This window comes from Aethina tumida, chromosome 3 (genome assembly GCF_024364675.1).
Source record: "Aethina tumida isolate Nest 87 chromosome 3, icAetTumi1.1, whole genome shotgun sequence".
Lineage (NCBI taxonomy): Eukaryota > Metazoa > Arthropoda > Insecta > Coleoptera > Nitidulidae > Aethina > Aethina tumida.
Window position 1 is genome coordinate 12,299,321 of NC_065437.1, and position 19,895 is coordinate 12,319,215.

At 32.3% G+C, this 19,895-nt stretch overlaps 4 protein-coding genes across 7 annotated transcripts in view; 3 read left to right on the plus strand and 1 right to left on the minus strand.

Moving 5' to 3' along the window:
- Positions 1 to 9,711, plus strand: part of LOC109594752 (eye-specific diacylglycerol kinase) — a 134,905-nt gene extending 125,194 nt beyond the window's left edge. For 2 of the 3 annotated variants that reach the window (XM_049964288.1, XM_020009992.2), the window contains 8 exons: positions 717 to 848; positions 904 to 1,102; positions 3,070 to 3,225; positions 3,584 to 3,634; positions 3,712 to 3,775; positions 3,915 to 4,069; positions 6,922 to 7,085; positions 7,145 to 9,711. In XM_049964288.1, the coding sequence (XP_049820245.1) occupies positions 717 to 848; positions 904 to 1,102; positions 3,070 to 3,225; positions 3,584 to 3,634; positions 3,712 to 3,775; positions 3,915 to 4,069; positions 6,922 to 7,085; positions 7,145 to 7,194 (971 nt within the window). In that variant the 3' untranslated portion in view covers positions 7,195 to 9,711. The remainder of the gene's footprint in view (positions 1 to 716; positions 849 to 903; positions 1,103 to 3,069; positions 3,226 to 3,583; positions 3,635 to 3,711; positions 3,776 to 3,914; positions 4,070 to 6,921; positions 7,086 to 7,144) is intronic. The other variant, XM_049964289.1, reaches the window with a different exon arrangement.
- A 1,271-nt stretch (positions 9,712 to 10,982) lies between these two features.
- Positions 10,983 to 13,219, plus strand: LOC109594750 (apyrase). Its single transcript, XM_020009991.2, has 9 exons — positions 10,983 to 11,149; positions 11,200 to 11,416; positions 11,468 to 11,665; positions 11,716 to 11,926; positions 11,980 to 12,177; positions 12,230 to 12,387; positions 12,445 to 12,535; positions 12,593 to 12,754; positions 12,838 to 13,219. The coding sequence occupies exons 1-9, from the start codon at positions 11,043 to 11,045 to the stop codon at positions 13,146 to 13,148; spliced, it is 1,653 nt and encodes a 550-aa protein (XP_019865550.2). The 5' UTR covers positions 10,983 to 11,042; the 3' UTR covers positions 13,149 to 13,219.
- Positions 13,220 to 14,241: 1,022 nt separating this feature from the next.
- LOC109594737 (uncharacterized) lies at positions 14,242 to 18,141 on the plus strand. 2 transcript variants are annotated; one of them, XM_049964290.1, is made up of 11 exons: positions 14,242 to 14,356; positions 14,425 to 14,720; positions 14,790 to 15,317; positions 15,367 to 15,571; positions 15,635 to 15,825; positions 15,879 to 16,248; positions 16,302 to 16,403; positions 16,720 to 17,238; positions 17,304 to 17,560; positions 17,610 to 17,686; positions 17,752 to 18,141. In XM_049964290.1, the coding sequence occupies exons 1-11, from the start codon at positions 14,354 to 14,356 to the stop codon at positions 17,907 to 17,909; spliced, it is 2,706 nt and encodes a 901-aa protein (XP_049820247.1). In that variant the 5' UTR covers positions 14,242 to 14,353; the 3' UTR covers positions 17,910 to 18,141. The 2 variants fall into 2 exon arrangements, with proteins under 2 accessions (XP_049820247.1, XP_019865537.2); XM_020009978.2 differs by having other exon boundaries at positions 17,646 to 17,686.
- Positions 18,142 to 18,275: 134 nt separating this feature from the next.
- On the minus strand, positions 18,276 to 19,741 carry LOC109594746 (torsin-1A). The gene is made up of 4 exons (XM_020009988.2): positions 19,176 to 19,741; positions 18,816 to 19,116; positions 18,613 to 18,760; positions 18,276 to 18,558 (listed from the first exon to the last, which is right to left on the minus strand). The coding sequence occupies exons 1-4, from the start codon at positions 19,587 to 19,589 to the stop codon at positions 18,408 to 18,410; spliced, it is 1,014 nt and encodes a 337-aa protein (XP_019865547.1). The 5' UTR covers positions 19,590 to 19,741; the 3' UTR covers positions 18,276 to 18,407.
- Between the last annotated feature and the right edge of the window lie 154 nt (positions 19,742 to 19,895).

Here is a 19,895-nt window from a genome sequence, read left to right on the forward strand (position 1 = left end):
TTCTATCAAAAAAATGTTTTTTTCTATACTAGCCTACGAACTTTTCAGCCCAACTGTGTCTAATGCACGTGAAAAAAAATGTTATTATACTCTTCACTCACTCAGTAAAACACTGAGTCTAGAGTTGCAAATATTCAATATTACTTGTCAAAATAAAACGTATTGAAAATATTTTTAATTCTATTTAATAAAGGAAATTTAAATTAAAAGAGGGACAATATATCTAAAATTTGAAAACAAATGAATAAAATAATTGCATTTTTACATTCAGTTTCTCGTAGTTACCTAAAAAAATCCCAAAAATAGTGCTTTTACAGACCAATACATGACTCCATATCCTGATTTCCGAAAACAACAATAATAAAGTCCATTAATATTGGATGAATGCTTGTTTGTAACGAAATAATTGTATTAAACCGTCTGCGTATATCATTTGAGGTGGATAAAATTTCCATTGTTTTTTCAACAGAAATAATTCAAGCCGTGTTCAGCAAAAGTGAAACTTGCTAATTGAATCCGAGCCGGCTAGGCATTAAAACCCGAACCACTCCATTACAGAACACAATAACACACATTATGCCGAATACGTCGAGAACTTAAACTAATTAAAAGCACAATGTACGGGTGTAAAGTTGCCCGGGATATAATATTACCGAGGATTAATTCCGACCGATTCTAATAAGGTTTAAGGCGTAGTTGTAATTGAATTGTTTCAGCGATAACCATGGGCACGATCGAAGTCAATCCGATATCCGATCTGGAACAAGTGCGCGCCATCATCAACAAATTCATCCAGGACCAGACCGACAGCTCGTTGAGGATTTCGCCGGAATGGTGTTTCGTCGACTGTAAGTTGGCCGGTGTTTTTGTCTTACCCTGATGCAATGCGTTGTTCCTTTGCAGCCTGCACCGCCGAGCGGTTCTTCAGGATAGACAAGGCGCAGGAGAATCTGCACTACATCTCGGACATTGCGTGCGAGAACCTGTACATACTGGAATGCGGAGGCGGCACCGTGCCGCAGACGCCGGAGGACGAGACCGCATTGCCGTCGCCCAATTCAAATTATCAGGCGCCGTACGTCATTCCCGAGATGAGGATCAGGTACGACAACTTCCATTTCAGTCCCATTCTAAAGCAATTATTTATTGTCGGCTAATTTAATTCGAATTAAACACGGAGGAACAATCATTGGTTTGTGTTTTGGGTGTTTCCATCATGTATGACGGTACATCGTGATTAATATCGATAAGCGAATTGAACATGAACCCATAATTCGATTACGATTATCCATTTAGCCAATCGGTCTGAAAATAACGAGGCTCGTCCCTATAATTGTTCGATCGTTTTCCTTTATATGCGATTAAATATGTAAAACTGTGCTATTTTATGGAAATTTAGTAGTCAAGCTTTTATTTCAAATAACAGGAGAATATTTTACTTACTTGTATGTATTCATTAATGTTTTATTTATTGTTCATAATGTTTCTAATTAAAAATTAAGCCTAACGAAAAAAACTGTGTTTATTCAAAAAGGTAAAATTAAAAATCAGGGGTAAGAATTGGGTGCTTGTAATTATGTTAATCCACTTAATTTTCCAGTAAAAATTCTTTGTTTATTGTCCATGATGTCCCTAATTAAAAATTAAGCTTAATGGAAAAAAGTTGTGCAAACAAGTGAACATTATAAGTAACCAAATAATACATATGTTACCTACAGTAGTGTTCAGTATTATAGCATCTTTTTAAAATCTTAAATATTATTAAAATGTTAAATATTATTATTATTTTATTTAATTTGAACTGTTAAAATAATATTAGTTTATTAATTTTGTTTTATATTTTATACTTAAAACTAATATTTTCTTATTCTATAAAGTCTTGCACTTATTTTTCTGAATTGAGCTAGACATATGGTAAGTAAGTCCATTTCCTCCAGGTTGCCATTAATTTCAGTTAAAGATAAGAATGGATTGACATTTATCGATTCTCTCAAGTTTTTCGAACTCACTGTTGTTAACTGAGTTATTTAATTGTAATCTCTACTTCTCTCGATAGTATAATTATTGGATTGGTTGCGCATTCGCCATTTTTAACAACAGTTGTATAAATGGCGGATGCGAAACAAAAAACTTAATTAAAATATTCAAATGAATTAGGATAAGATATTTGAAAACATAAAATTAATTGCCTTTTGGATGTAGTTGTAATTATACAATTTGTTTGTGCATTCACGATGTTTAAATATTTATTAAACATCAAAATCATATATTTTATAGTATTTTAAAGGAAATCTAATTCTAGTAGTACAACTACAAAGATTAATAAAAGAAAATTAATTAAAATAATAAAAGAATATTAACCACAACATTTTTCCAGTTAGTTCTTGGTCGCTTCTTTCTTGCTGTACGAACAGTTTCCACTCTCCTTAACTCAATGAATAAATTATAATTAATCAAAGATACATAAATCAATTATTTAAAGATGATGAAATTTTGTTACAAATCAATACTACAAAATAACAAATTTGTTCACCATTTATAGAGTACTTGGCGTATGTGACAAAAATCAAATATTATACGATTTTGTAACAGTACTTCACCGTGAAGTCACAAAATATTATACTATTAATATTATAATAATATAACATAACTTTTATTTGGTGCATTTAAAAACGATTAAAACAATAAAAGAATGATCAAAAACCCCATTATAAATTTGTTTATATTTTAAATAACACACTATATAGAAATATGCACAACACACATGTGTACAAAGGAATTATGGTTGATAACGAACATACAGGTGAACTGATTTACGAACGGTTAGACCGAACATGTCGTTTTATTTAACCGACCTATGCACCGAGAACACACATGACATTCATTTGCGTATACACACATTCAATCATCCAATCCACGGAATTTCGGAATAATGGACAATGCGAAATGCATTAATTAATTCCGTGGTCCGAACCAATCTGCAAATTCATGAGGGACATTTAACCACACATTTGCCTGAAAGAAAAACGCGGGTCATACGAAAATATAGAAATAATGAAATTGTTTCAGCGATGATGGCAGTTTGGATTCTCCAAGCGACCAACCACCAATGTCACCGAAAGTGCTGCAGTCGCCGGATGAGCTGCCCAAGGGGCCGATACCGACTGAAAACCAGAACGGCAACAGACAAATAATATCAACAGAATCTGGGGTCAAGATCAGAAGGTATTTATTGATAATTGGATTATACCTATTATATTATGCCAAACCCTTTATCGATATTTAATCGAGTTGTTCCGAGAAACTGATTCAATCAAACGGCAACTTTTATACTTGTTCATAATCTTCAATACTGTGTGTTAGCATGAATTATAATTATATCATTGTCAGCATGTTTAGAATAAATCTGTCACACAATCGAGTTTTTCCTTTTTTCCACCCAATACCACCGAACTAGTTTCTTTATTTCTTTCTTCATTAAAGTATTAGTTACTTGAATCAATTACTTTCAATTTAACGAAGCAATTTGCACTGTACTCGCATTTATCCCACTTCTGACCCAAATATAAAACTGTGCATGCAGCATCACTGAGAGATTGTTCGGTTTAACTCAAGAATCTTACAGTCCTTATAGGTAAGAGTTTTCCCAATAAAATACCGATCTCCAAACCGTCGTTCACCACATTAAACGAATTTCTTCTGTAATTTTAGCAATATAACGGAAAAACCCAACGAGGCAATGTTGTCCGCCGCCAAAATCGGGGACCTGAAAGCCGTAAGTCAACAAACAATATTCATGTTTAAATCAGTAGTCCTAATACACTCGATAATCGAATAAGTAAGCAGGTTGGGATTTGCAGCCGTTCACATTATGCTGGGCACTGTAAAAAATGACTGAATTCGTGGTTTTTCAGATAAGAGAGCTCCACTGTCAAGGATACTCGTTGCTGACAAAGGATCCGTCTGGTCAAACAATACTGCATTATGCGGCCCGTTACGGACATAAAGACCTTGTTAAATACGTCGTACGATTCGCACCCGCCACCATAAACATGATCGATAACAATCTGTAAGTATATCGATTAAGTTTTCGAGACTAAATCTTATTGAAATTACTGTTATCACTGCACGAGATTTAAAGTGGATAATTTGCATTTCCTAGATTAAATACATATTTTCAATACGTTTTATTTTGACGAGTCATGTTAATTGAGACAATCAGTATTTTATATTTATAGCAGTGGCAGCTCGTGACGTTTGAGTCTGGCACATTATATATAGAACAAAAAAAAAAACAAAAATAATATTTTATTTTTATTTACGCATAGTTAACAACATACAATTCGAATGATCAGTGACAAATAAGGTTTTTTAAATCACAATAATCCTTTTTATACCAAATATCTTCACCACCCATTGAAAATAAAAGACGTGGCCAGCAAAATAATTTATTGATTGTTATACCCCCGTTTGTCAATTAAATTTATCGTAACAAGATATCAGCAGTTTTTTGTCTCGTATTTGTAAAAGTATTCAAATTAGGAATTAGGCAGATTAATTGTGTAACAAGAAACATTTTCTCATGGTAATTTAAACTGGAAGTACATATTTATTTAGAAGAAAAAAAAAATAAAGTTGGCAATTATAGAGACTGCAGATAGAAGTGAAAACTTAGAACTTTTAGTATTCAAATTTGAAATTTCATAATGTTTGAATTAAATTTATCACATCTATTGACACACCGAGCAACAATTTTAAGCATGATTATATGGTTTTTTACTATTTAAATATAATACGGACTGTACAAGATCATGACAAAATATAAATACAATTCAATGAAATAACAATTAATATACAATCATATTATTTATGGATAGTATTTGTATTTACTTAAATTTCAATGAACTTGTTTTTTAACATTATTTTAATTGTTTGTATCATTGTCATCATTAATTTCAACAATACTTAGACTTTTAGTACTTTCAATTATGTCATTTTGTTCTAAAAAAGATACAACAGGCTTATGGTAACTAAAGTAAGAAATGAAAATGTTTGATTCAAAATTATCTAAGTATCGCGTAGAAGCGGCATCGATTGTCGTTTTATGTTCTGTAGTACTGAGTTAACAAAAGAAGGACGAGCATGTCGGTGACGCGAACCCATAAGATTTTCCCCAACGCGGCTAAAGAAGTTTTCACTTCAAAAAGGAGCCCACGTGTATAATATCTCACAAAGTATAGTAAGTTACACTTAAAATCGTTATCGGCAAACTGGTAATACCAGTTTACAATATGGTTGTTGGTCGACAACGAGCTACGACTCGTGTTCTCATTATTTCTGCTAGACAAAACCCCACATTCTCTACATTCAGGTATCATGTAGACGTTACATCACTATAAATCTATTTACCATCACAAGATGGTTGCATGAGACTGATATTAGACCCAAAAGACGTTTTCGAAATCCTCTGTTAAACAGCGAGTATAGTCAGTATTAGTTTTATTACTGGTTAAAATGTTCTGTTGTTAATGGAATTTTATTTAATTTTCTTGAAACATGTTTTCTATTTATATAAACTAGTCACAATGAAAAAATTTTAATTATTTGAAATGTAGTCAGTTCTCATATTTTTTTTAGATAACCATCTTATAACCATTATTTACACACCACAGTACATTTAATGTTACAAAAAACTTATTTATTTTTTTAATTACTGTAGAAAAACTAAAATAATTGAAATGCTCAGAATAGACTCGTTTAATTCCCGAATAACATTGCTCTTGGAAGACCTATTGTATAAAGAAGACATCTTAATCGAGATGAAGTTGTTAGGGCCCTTGCACTTCTGGAAGAATATCGATCACATAGGTACGTGGCAAACTTGCTCGCAACAAGTCGGCCGCTTATTCACAGATTGTGGACTCGGTGCAGAGAAATTGGTACGATATTAAAACCTAACTGTAGTCCAGAGAAGAGCTTTTGGAAGAGGATGTGTAATGGTACAATCCTTCACGTCTTGGTGGCCAGGCAATACATTGACCATATTCTGTGATACCTTTCATGAATCAGTACAGACCAAATTTCACTTTACAACAAGATAATGCGAGATCACACACTACCACAGTTGTTCAAAATGTCTTTGAAAAACATAATTTGAGGGTTATAAAGTAGCCAACGAATAGTCCTGATATGAATCCGATAGAACATCTTTGGGACATTCTAGGGCGATGCATAAGAAATGTGGAACCCGCAAATAATCTTCAAAAATTAGCTTTAGAGAAAATGGAAGAATGTACCTCAAAACTTGGTCTATCGGTTGATACAATCAGTGTCCGAATGTTGCGCCGAACTTCGAAGAAGTAGATTAAGACATGCTCACTATTAAATATAGGGATACCTTTAATTCTTCGCATTTCATTTCGATATATTTAAAAATAAAAAGTTGCAAATACTTTTTGTGGTGATACCTATTTCCTTATGACTAGTTTATTATTATATTTGTCATACACTTCAAAAGACGTCCAGTGTAAATATAAAAAAAATACATTACGATTAATTTGTTCTCAGTGTATTCTGTAATTAAATTATAAATAAATTAATGCAATTCAAATATCGAAAATAGAACTTACTGGAAAAATAAATCATCACAAATCATATTACTTCAGTAGAGGCAAAAACGTTTTTTACAGACTAGGAAATAACAAACTGAATTACGCTTGTGTCTAGTAATTGTATTATTGTTATTAATAATTCAATCCAATTCGCTTGATTCAAACAAATTTATAATTTCATTAATGGGATCCAACTCGTAACAATGTAATGTAATTCATCCAGTTTTGATACGTTTTACATACCGTTTTCCAGATAGTACATTTAATATTCATTATGTCATTAAAATTTCGTTTACGAAATTAATTACAGTGGACAGACTGCTCTGCACAAGGCGGCTACATACAAATGGAGGGACATTTGTTGCATTCTGATAGCGGGAGGCGCCGCCCTGAACATCGAGGACCGCAAAGGACTCACGCCCCGTTTGCTGGCCCTGCAAGCCGAGGATCAGGAACTGGCCGCTTATCTTGAAAGTAAGTTTGTGGAGGAACAACGACAACGTGTTGTAATTGTGTTGTTTTCGTGTGTTTAGGTCAGGAACAGTTCCTGTTGGTCGCCTCCGAAGTCGAAACGGTCGTCTAATAACACCAGCAATAACTTGAGATTAGAAACCACATATATTTTTCTTCTTCTAAAAATGCCTTACTATATTGTAGTTGCGTTCCTATAACGCGCATTGTGTCTGTGTACTCTAGGATATTGAAATTGTGATAATACTCTACGATAAATAATTTATTTTAATGAGAATTAGTCAAATGCTTCGTCCGTTCTGTTTTTTTCTTTATTGTCGACTGTCGGTTGTTTTGTGGTTCTTTCGATTGGCCCAAGTCAGTTGCAATAAACGCAAAAAGCCGTGCGTCACTCTGTTGTCGGATTTGTTATTAAATATAGTTTTTAATTATTGAACGAATCAAAAGAGCGTTACCTTTACTTCCTCGAAGTTTCTAGAACTATAAAGAAAAAACTTCCACGCGGAACAATCATTAATATATAAATAGCTATACAGCAAGTGTATATAATATTTACGAGTTAAAATAACATATCATTTATACATTCCTAATTGGGAGAATGTGTGTTGTGCGTGTATCTGTGGGTGCATGTGTGTTGTATATTAAAATAACTTTTATTCATGCAAAATAATCTTCTAAATTTGTGGCAATAAATTGATACACTTATCTCGTGAGAAATGTCTTACCAAATTAACAATCAACTGTTTATTGCAATGTTCTTTCAAATATCTGACTTTTATATAGATTATATTAATGTAAATATTAAAATGTGTTATTTATACAATAATGTCATTGTTACTTATTATTACAAAAGTTAATGCAATGTTTAACAAATATTTAAGTAGTTATCTGAATTCCAAATGAAATCATTCACATTGTAACCAGAAGTAATCTTCTCAACTATAATTTAATCTATCCCGCAATAAATAGAACAGCGACAACATATTTTCATGAATATACGACACAATTTCAAATAATCGCTTCGTTTTCTTTCGCAACGAATTTCTGAAGCAGACAATCCTTACTAAACTCTTAAATAAAGTATAAATATAAGTGCTATTGTTGGATGTATTTGATTACCGGTTATGAAATTCGTTTTATAAATTTTAAACTGCAAAAAGCAACTAGGATTTGAGATATTGTATTCTGTACATAGTTTACTCAGAGGTAGTCTAACTATAGATTAGCATTAAGATAATGTAAAAAATTCACGTTTCCCACTCATTGATGTGGCAGTGAGATGCGTCAGTTTTTTCAAAACAATTTCGAAAAATGCAAATAGAATGTAGATTGAGATTTTTCGGTGTATAAAACTCAATTCTTTATTCATCTCAGTTACGGGACGTTACAAAAGTGATCTGTCTGAACACGAGGTGATATACAAATGTTAATAGGAACAATATTTACCGATGGATAAAAGTTTTGAACAAATATTTTAGTAGATCTTAATATGATAAGTCAATCAATTGACAATTTAATTTTGTAACTTCTTGTAGATATTGACTAGATGTAAGATATTCCATTTTGAATTTATTATTGTATTTATACTGTAAAAAGAAATCTCGCTCCAATATCTTTCACTAGTATATATATTTAAATATATTATATATAATGAATGAGTTGTAAATATTTATATAAAATTTTAATATGTAAGTGATTCACTAGAAAAAAATCTTGTAGATATTTTAATTCAATCAGTCACTAAAAACTTCTCAAATCACAACAACAACCTGACCAATTAACTCACCACACGTTACATTTTAATTAACAATTAACAAAATACTCAATATATTTACAAACAACGCAAATTTTGCGCTTTTAAAATTTGAATTAAACTCAATTAGGTCATTAAATTCAATGTGCTCAACTGGACTTGTTCTTATACAATAAGATTAAGTGATTTCCTAGTAATCTCAATGTGATTTCAGAAAATTTAGTGAACGAAATGTGTAGAAATGCGGAAACGCAAGCAGCGGAGGAAGGGATCTCTAATATAATAAGAACAAACAAACACCAAAGTATTTTGCAAAATATTCTGCCATTTTAATTGTTTTTTTCCTTGAAATTCTTGCACGTCTCCTAATCCATGTGATCGTAATTTTTAGAGTCTATTTAATTTTCAACCTGTCCATTTTTAGATAACTAAGGGTCCAAATATGTGTCTAGAATATTGTGAATGTTTCAAAGACGAGGTGTGATTTTGTGATATCAGAAAAGTGGTCCAGTTAAACGAAAGACGAACGGTGTAAACTGTATTAACCATTTAATCGCAAAACCACGACGAGCAACAAACCCGAATTTCTGATATTTCAAACTGATAAAGAACCATAATTAACTAATTGCACCACATTAGAGCACATTAATTATACCCGCAATTAAATGGCACCAATCAATTATTCAATTACAACAAAAAATACAAAAAAAAAATTGTATATTTTTACGTACAAATAAACTGAAAAATTCGAATTTTTAATAACTTGTATTTAAGGTTAATCATCTTGTATTTTGACTTATCCAACGTTTTAACTTTTTATGCTAGAGGTTCGCATTTATAAACAAACAATTATAATAAATATCTATTTAATTCTGATCTGTGTTTTATTTACCAACCTTTACATTGGGCAGACTTTTTACAATTATTACTTTACCTGATGTAAAAGTTAAGCTGATTATTTTGATCTTCATATGCTTATTGTATTTCCGAAAATTCTTGCAACAAATTTTTAATTTTTTTAAATAGTAATATTATATTTAAGTAAGTTTTAATCTATAATCTTATTAGTTTTTTTATAAATCAATCAAAATTAATAATGGACCATTTTCATTTTATCATTATCGATAAGTAATAACCATTTGTTTCACAAATTTGCTTATCTTTTTAAACAGATAATTCTAAACATATGGTAGTGGTCATTATTATAGTTATTGTTTATTTAATATTATGGATAAAAGTATTTTACTTTATATGAACTGTAAGAAATAGTATTAATTTACTGACGTTTTATTAAACAATAAAATGTTACATTTATTTTTCAAAATTGAGCTGGAAATCAATATAGCAACTTCAATTTTCAAAAAAAATTTTATTAACATAATGAATAAAGTTTAATTTAACATCAATAATTTTGTTAAAACGAAATCTCACATGTTTTCATGTAGTGTCTGCAAATTGCGTCGGTCAAGATAAATGTAAGTTATCATTATATTTGATAAAAGGGAACTTCACAGAGAAGCATTTTCATACCACAATTTAACCACCACCCTGTTGCACAGTGGGTAACACTTTAATTTGAGTTAACGTTAAGAATTAATTGTTTTTTGATTTCTATTTTATCTGTAATTTCTTTCAAATTTTTCAAACTACCACTTCCTTTGTGTCTCTAAATTTCTTATAAATACAGAAAATGATTTATTTAGCTGTAAACTCGACCCATTATTAAATAACTATAACAAGCAGAACACATTTGGTAACGACAACGACTGAATCGACACAAATCATTGAAATACCATAAAGTAAAAATAATTTTGTCAAACGTTGCAATTCATTAAAGAATAAAATTGGTCAACTACATAGTATGTATAACCATATTTTATTGAGTTGCTATAATTGTGACCAGTACTATATGTATGAATATTAGCCATAAACGTGGGATTTACTAGTTTATATAAAATTAAAATAAACAGGAACAGATGTTTATTACAGTTCATTTATACGATTTATTTACATAATAACTCATCGAATAAGTCAAGGTGAACTTTGAGATTTCATAATTATTAAAGTGAAAGTGTCTTGTTATTTTGAAACTAAATCGTTACTTATAAGATGTAACAATATTGTGTTATCAAATCAAGATAATAATCAGAATAATTGTCTGGAAGTAAATACGACAATGAAATTCTTAGTCTTAATTCGCTTTTGAAATGATCAAGACGCTGGTTCTCACCGTTCTAATTAGCTTTACTAAAGCTAATCCAATCTCAGATCATTTCAATCTACACGTCGTGTCTATTAATGACTTCCATGCGAGGTAAGATATTTTGACTACTATCTAAATATTTGCTTGACCGTCCAACACAGGTTCGACGAAACAAACGATGCAGGGGGGACTTGCAAAGATGAGAACTGCATAGGCGGATTATCCAGATTGTATAATGAAATCGAAAAAATTAAACGCTCCGATCCTAACGTGATTATACTGAACGGCGGAGACAACTTCCAAGGCACGTTGTGGTATAGCATTTTCAAATGGAACGTCACCCAACATTTTTTAAACAAATTTAACTTCGACGCTGTGGTAAGAACAAGATTCTTCTTCAAATTCATCTTTGAGTCACGTTTCGCTTAGGTTTTGGGCAATCACGAATTCGACGACGGACTTGAAGGGCTGATCCCGTTCATGAAAGCCTTGAACGCACCAATTGTCACGGCAAATATAGACGACACACTTGAACCCGAGTTCCAAGGTCTGTATACGAAAAGCACAATTGTGGAACGTGACGGAAAGAGAATTGGAATCGTAGGAGTTTTGACTAATACCACGGTGGTAAGTAAGCTGTATTTAAATTGAACCTTACTGTTTTATGTAAATTTAAGACAACATCGAGTCCGGGTAAATTGAAATTTCTCCATGAATCGGCCAGCGTGAATGCCGAAGCTGAAAGACTTGTGAAAGAGGAAGGTGTGTTTACTGTTATTGTTCTGTCCCACTGTGGATACGAAAGTGATGAAGCCATAGCGGCGAACGCTACGAAAAAAATTGGTTTAATAGTTGGTGGACACACACACACTCTCCTATACTCTGGAGGTGACTTTAATTGATAAATTTTTTACAAACAACAATTAAATGTTGATTTCCAGCGCCAGTTCCTGGGCCAGACCATGCCTTAGGCCCATTTCCAACTATCGTAAAACGTAAAGATGGAAATCAAGTTCTGATCATTCAATCGTCTGCTTATTCGAAATATTTTGGTGACATACATGCCAGTTACAATCTGGAGGGAGAAGTTGTAGACTTCTCTGGCAATTCGAGATTTTTGGACCACACCGTTCCCCAAAGTATAACAATCAAAGTCCACATTATCGTGATCTTACGTAAAATGTTTTTCAGATAAAGAACTCAATGAAGAATTGCTACCCTGGAAGAAAACGATTGATGCGATGGGCGATGAAGTTCTAGGTTCGACTCTTGTAGATTTGACCAAAACGAGTTGTTACACTCAAGAATGCCTCCTTGGCAATTTTGTAACTGATGCGTATGTCTATCATGTAAGTGTAAAAAATCAATTCAAATTAAAACTTATATTATGTATTTGTTTTCGTTAGTACTCAAAAAAAGCGAAACCAGGTTCTTGGACTTACGCCTCCTTGGCGATTATAAACCCCGGTGGTTTGAGAACTGACATTAAAAAAGGCAGTGAGTACAATCACAAATTTAATTGTATTAAAGTTTATAGTTTTTTTACTCGCACAGACATAACTTACAATGACTTAATAAATGCCCAACCATTCTCTAACACTGCTGATGTAAGTGAGCTCCAAGGTAAACACATCAAACAACTGTTCGAAAACGCCGTCTCAACATCAGTCAAAACACCAAAAGTTAAAATCAACCTTAGAGTGTTTCAAGTTTCAGGTAATATTCTATAATCTGAAAACGTCCTTTTATCCATTATGTTTAAATTTTTTGTTAATATTTATTTCATTTTAATGTTGCAGGCATAAAAATAGTCATTGATCTTCACCGACCAGTAGGACAACGTGTAACATCACTACAAGTCTTGTGTAATAATTGTTCTGAACCAGCATACGAACCACTGGATGAAGAAAAAGATTATCGGATTATCACTCCGTCATTCTTAACAGGAAATGAAGGATATCCACCTTTAACTCATATGAAAAATACCATAATTGGGGGCGTCGATGTTGACGTTATCAGAAATTATTTGGCCGATAAGTCTCCCGTTAGTCAGAAGATTGAAGGCAGGATTGAAATTATCGGAACTAATGAATTTTTTTCTATAACATAGGAACAAAAGAATTTGTTAAATACTCTAAAAAATCTAAGTAAATTGTTTAAAAAATGTTACCATTGACTATAACTATTTATGTTATTTATATTAAAAATTGGTTACTTCTTAACTACAAAAATAATTTTGTACTATATCATAATTTTGTATTATATTATAATACTTAACGTATAAGGAATAAAAGTTGAATTTTATTAAATTTCCCAAACTCAATACAAATTCACAACAACAGAAACTTACTTGGTAAGTGTCAGAAATACATTATATGTTAATATTTTGGTTTAAAGGCTGTGAGAAGATGGTTTGTAGATAGGGCTTTGTTTAGTTACAGCCTTTTGTAGAAAGCCCTGCTTTCTACTTACAATGTGAAGACCCTGTTTCGATTTGGTCAGAACCACGTCCACTTGACCACAGAACATTTAATTTATTTAAAATTGGTAATTCAGTAATTCAAGAGCTTGGAAGGATATACACATGTCATATATTCGAAAATTGGTCGAGTCTATAGACTGTTATTGTAAATTATAATTGGATAATGTATTTGTGGATGTAAACAATGAATCACAGTGCGTGATTAGAACGCTGTGACTACAATTGTATCTTAACATTGAATGAATAAACGTACTACTGATAAGACCTGTCTTATTTATATCCATCAAAGAGGCATAATAAATCAAAAGTGGGATATAAGTACGCCAATATGAGTACTCCAAACATAGAAACATGAATAATTCCACACCATGATTAGTCAAATGCATACAATGAAGAACTGCGATAACTTCAAGAACATACGATGCCAACAAAGGATGGTATAATAAAAAGCTGAATTAATATTTTTTCAATTTTTTGAATTCTTTTTATCTCATTTTGAATTTTCCTATAATAAAATATTTCATTGTAAATTTAATTGATACATTTTTCTAGACATCCTAATGTCCAGTTGCCATCGAGTGCATGTTTGTCAAATAATTTAATATTTATTCACACTCGTAATAGATTCAGATTAATATCAAGTATCCCTCGTACGAGGTATATAATTATAAAAATCAGTTGCGCAGTCACAGCGCCGCAGTGTCCTAACCTTAATTTTCAAAACATTAAATGTGTATATAGTCTTTGCTTTAAATACATATTGTGGATTTCAGTAAACCAATGCGACTTTTATAGTGTTTGATTGTACAACGGAAACCAACCGATTATAGACCATGGTAAAAAACGTTTTTCATGTTTCATTTGTAAAATCAAAACATTACACATAAATGAATTGATATTTTAGGCGCAGGATTTGGAACAGGACACAAAAACAATAATTCGGAGCCTCTTAACATCGTCACCTTCCGTTATAACCATAGAAAATTTAATATTTGACCATAAAAACACAATAGGTCGTGATATACCCTTTCAACAGTTAGGATACAACTCTTTGGAGCACTTTCTAAAATCCATTCCCGATACAGTTGTTGTCAAAGGCAATGGACCAAAAGCACAACTTTATCATGTTATGAGTCCAAAAACTCATCATATAGATCAACTGGTTACAAGGCAGAAAGTATGCAACAAAAAAGGATCATAGTAAGTATTTTTGAATTACTAAAGTATAACCATAAAATGATTTTTATTAATTTACTTCAATGTTTACAGTACGAAAAATTTAAGAAGAAAGATTGCTTATCCTGTTCAAGTAAATTTTATTAACCAAAATATGGGTCCAAAGGCAGTGCAGAAATTTCAGCCAAACACAAAAACTGTATCAACAACAAATAATAATGATATGGGCAAACAAACTACAAACAGTATAAAATTAAATAGTACTACTGAAGGAACATCATCTATTATAAAAAAACCTGATAAATTTGATGTGGAAAAACCACCTGAAGTTTGTTCTTTAAGGAACTATACTTTGCCTGAATGTGAAAACATTGATCTAGATTGGACAATAAAGAAATTTTTCTCTAGCCAAGAACACGTGAAAAAGTCTGATTTTTACATTGAACCAGAACCTAAATTTACAGACTCAAATATCAACCATAATGAAGTAATAGGAGGAAGCGTTAGTAAAATCGTCGAGAGGTACACAAAGATTCCAAATAATTTAAAAATGGAATTGCAGCAACTGATAAGAGAATATAAAGATGGGATATGGTGCATAGATTTGCTGAAATTTTACAGGTAATGTTAAACTAGACAATAACATATTTATCAAAAACAATGTTTTTAGGGCAAAGTTTAAGAAAAAATTGGATTATAAATATCACGGCTACCGTAGTGTACAACAATTGTGTTTTGATTTACCCGACGTGTTCGTTTGTGTTTGTGAAGATCTGGGCCAGTACAAGCTTTATGATTGTCAAACGTATGAGGAAAAAAAAGTGGAAACAAAACAAAGCTCAAAGGATATTGAGCCTCTGCTGACCACAGTCAATGTGGGTGAACATGTTCCTTATAAAATTTCATAATTATTAATAGAAATAATAATTGCTTTTTAGTGGAAAAATTTTGGAAATATAATTCCAGATGATGTATGTAAGTTGGGTACAGAGATTCCCAGGCACTTTCTGCCAAAGACCACCAAAGCTTATGATGAAATTGATGTCATTGTGGGGGAAGTACATGATCCCTCAAAGTTTTGGATTTGTTGTGACGATTCAAACCTGGATAAACTGATGGATGAAATACAGTAAGCTGCAATTTATAAATGAGTGAAAATGAAATATTTATTATTTTTTTTAGAATCTTTTATAAAGAAAACAAGGACAGCTATTTGGTTCCGGAAGCTCTGCAAGTTGCGGGACTTTACTGTACCCAAATTATTTTTGGAGAATATCACAGAGCGTTAATTATTGATTCAATGCCCAATGAAAAGGGAATGATCAAACTATTATATATAGATTATGGAACGGTGGCAAGGTCTTCGACAACGGGTGTTTGTTTCCTGCTCACCAGGTTTTCAAATTTACCCTGGCAAATGATCAGAACGAGGTTGGCCAACACGTTCCCCGTCGAACAGGAAGTTAGTTGGCCACTTGCGGCAGCAAAACGTTTCCAGAGTTTCATGCCCGGTCGCAAGTTCAGAGCGAAAGTAATAGAAATCGATTGGAAGGTATTATTACATTTGTGTGTAACACATACCCCAATAAATATATAATTTTTTAGGAGGAAATTGTAGAGGTTTATTTGGCTGACGTTACTGACAAACAAATTTTTTATTTAAATGATATTTTGGTAAAGGAGGGATATGCAGTAAACGCTTCAAAGGTAAACAACTCCCTAAATGAAACTAGCGCGCTCAGAAAACAGAGACAGTTCCAATTTCTCAAAAAACTGTATTCAAAATCAAAATAATTTGATAAATATTGTTTTATTATAATCACAGCATGTAATTGTGTACTATTCTTTTAGTTTCCTTTGAAGAGTGTAAATATTTTCACGTTAAAATATATAGAGATTATATTATTAATTTAAAATAAATAAATTTTATCATCATTAGTGTGTTTTTAAGTCGGCACGTGAAATCAATTTAATTAAACATAACCATGGTGTAGGGCACCGCCTTACTGCATGATTGTTATAGGATCGCAGACGTCCATCTCCAAGTATAGCGTGCCTGCCACCCCTAGTACAAAATCTCCATTTATTTCCAACATTCGACGAACTGGAATACGGTCTCGCCGTTTGCCGGCTCGAACTTCACGCGCAATTCGCGAACGAAGGTCTTGTCGAGTTCATAATGCCGCACTACTTCCAACGGCATCCGGATGGCGAAGCCCTTAGGAAGAGTGTGGAGGAGGGTTGCGAGAGGCGGTGCCGCCAAAACAATGATCTGGTACACGACTACGATGTCGATCAGTTCGTCGGGTACATCGACTTTGACTGTCTGGAGGAAGTGCTGGACGATATGAAGGACATTATTGAGGAAAACGTGATATTCGAGGGTGAGCAAGGACAGGAAAGCGGCTTAACGGAGGCCGAGCAACTGGCGGAAGAGAACAAGACGTTGTTACTTGATATCGACAAGTATCTGTCGTTTGATGTGGATGCAATTTCAGATATTACGAATTATAATAACGCTTCAGACATCTCACAGGACCAGGTTGTAAACTTCTATTGATAAACGTTTTATTGGTTTGTTAGTTAAATAACGAAATTATTTTCTAGGAATCTGTCGTTCAAAGAGTGGAAACTTTTGTTCCCGATGCGTCGTCTACAAATCCGTTCTTGAGGTCCTTGTCACCCCCAAATACTTCAGTATTAAGTACCTCAACAAATCCTTTCTTATACAACTTTGATGAGTCGCCACTACGGCAACATACGTGGTCAGAAATAAAGGACGAAAGTACCACAGTTAGGTCAAATTCGGATTCTTCAACCAAAAACTGTTTAAATACTCAGAATAACGGATTAAATGTTTCGAAGTATGTATTTTAAAAATTTTCACGAGTTATGTTAGTTTTGTTTTTTCAGTTATTTCCAATTAACTAATAATATGTTTGTTCAAAGGGTGACTTCAACAAATCGGTCAATAAACGCTCCAGATCCAGGTACAATTACATTTATTTCCACAGCCAATATACTGTTATAAATTTGATATATCGTTTAATTTCAGGTTTTCAAACATCCCAACCTAATAATTTGGCAACACCTTTAAGCACTTACCTGCCTCACAATAGGTTGGTGCAACTTCCGTATAATTATGGATCTAACGATCTCATATGGAATAATTCTCAACAGTTATATCAAATGTTTCTGAAACGTAGGAATTAAATGTTGGTTTTGTTGTTTAAAATGAAAGTATTTTATATTTGTTTTTATAAGGTACCAGGACAAAATATTAATTGTGTTTGTTAATGTTATATATAAAAAAACATATTATGTTAGTTTTGTTAAACTATGTCTCATTTTTATTTTCTTAATTAAATAAATACTATCTAACATGGGAAATATTTCTCAAAATTAAATCATTCAAATTAATGCATTCAAAATGCATTTTTAATTTTCTTTAAGACTTTCTGAAGTGCCAATTTGCAGTTTTATATGATTTTAATCATTTTTGTTTAGAATGCATTATTATCAAAATAATATATATTTTATATGCTCAACTGCTTTATTTACAAATAAAAATAAACAACATATAATAATAAATCAATATATTAAATAGTTTTACACTTAATAGAACTAAACAGTATAAAAAGGTCAGCTTGGAGTATCACATGTGGTGTGCACACTGATATAAAATTACATAATAAAAATTCAGGTAAGAAATCACAATTCATCTTTACATGATTTACATTTTCCTGTTTTGTCGTAATGCTTACTCACTGCAATTCCAACTTTTTGACTCACTCTTTTGCAGCCTGTTTTTGAGAACAGTTCCAGATTGCTTGGACCCCACTCGATAAACTCCATAATTTCACTGTAATAATAGAAAAAAATTAAAAATAGAATGATAAACAAATTGTATACTTACTCCACATGATGTGTTTCTGGATTGGTAACATTCCTCAATCGAAATTCGTCGAGAATGCACAGTTTAACATGAGGCTTTTCAAGCGGTAGAAACGGAATATAGCTGTCTATTAAATTGCTTTTTATTACATCAGATTGATGGAAACCACCTGAGAATTCAAAAATGTAAACTCAAAAACATTAATCTATTAAATTTTGTTTTACCTTTTTCATTGAAAGCACCTTTCATTATGATACTTTCAAAATCACTTAATTTAATTTCCTCTCTTATTTTTCCACTCTTCCACAACTCAACATACTTTTGATTAATGACTGTTTCACCAGTATTTGATAAGAAAATAAATATTGAATGTCTAAAATCAACTCCATCTACTACTTCCTTATAGTCTATCATTGGTTTGATAATATTTAAGACTTGTGATGGCATTTTATCTACTTCATCAAAAATGAATAATTGCTTTTCACATTTAGTCACATTCCCTTTCAACCATTCCCTTAGGTCTTCCTAAAAACAAACAATAAATTTGTAAACCACCAAACTCACAACATTTGCACAAAAACTACCTTATAATTGAGTATCATATCCTCCCTAGGAAAGTGAAGCCTGCCATTGAAGTGATGAACGAATTGGCTCTTTGACCCTTTATAATACAGGTGGTCGGCTATGAAGCTGGACACATAATTCTTGCCTCCACCAGGCCAACCATGGAAACTTAAAGTCAGAGCCTTCTTGGGCTCGTGGCTCCAGTGCGCGACCAAAGCATCAACCGCCTCTTCGACTAGTGGCTGACCGTAAACTCTCGTTTTTAACGAATATCTGAGACCGTCGAAGTCTTGGGGTATATAATACTCGTTGCAACAGGTCCCTAACACTTTGCAAGACGCGGTGTGTTTTAAGTTGTTCCATACAGAGCCGAACTCAAAACAGGTGGCAAAATTTGATAACTGGACTGTGAGAATCGCGTAAAATAGGTTCATATTAGGTTATGTTAGAGGAAGAGTGTTTGTCAACCATTTAAAGCACTGTTATTGTATTTTTAACGAATTTTTAATGTTTATATACATTTAAATGTTTAAGTAGCACAGGTATAGGTTCAACTATCTGTTGATTTGAGAGAAACTGAGATTGATCTGTAATACAGATTCTGTATTGTAATGAAGTAGATTTAAATTGTGGTAGTTCAAATGTTTTTTACATTTTTAAAAGCATTAGGTTAAATGTAATGCTGGTTGGCTAAATTAAGGAAGAAACATCCACCCCTACTTTATTATTAACAATAATAA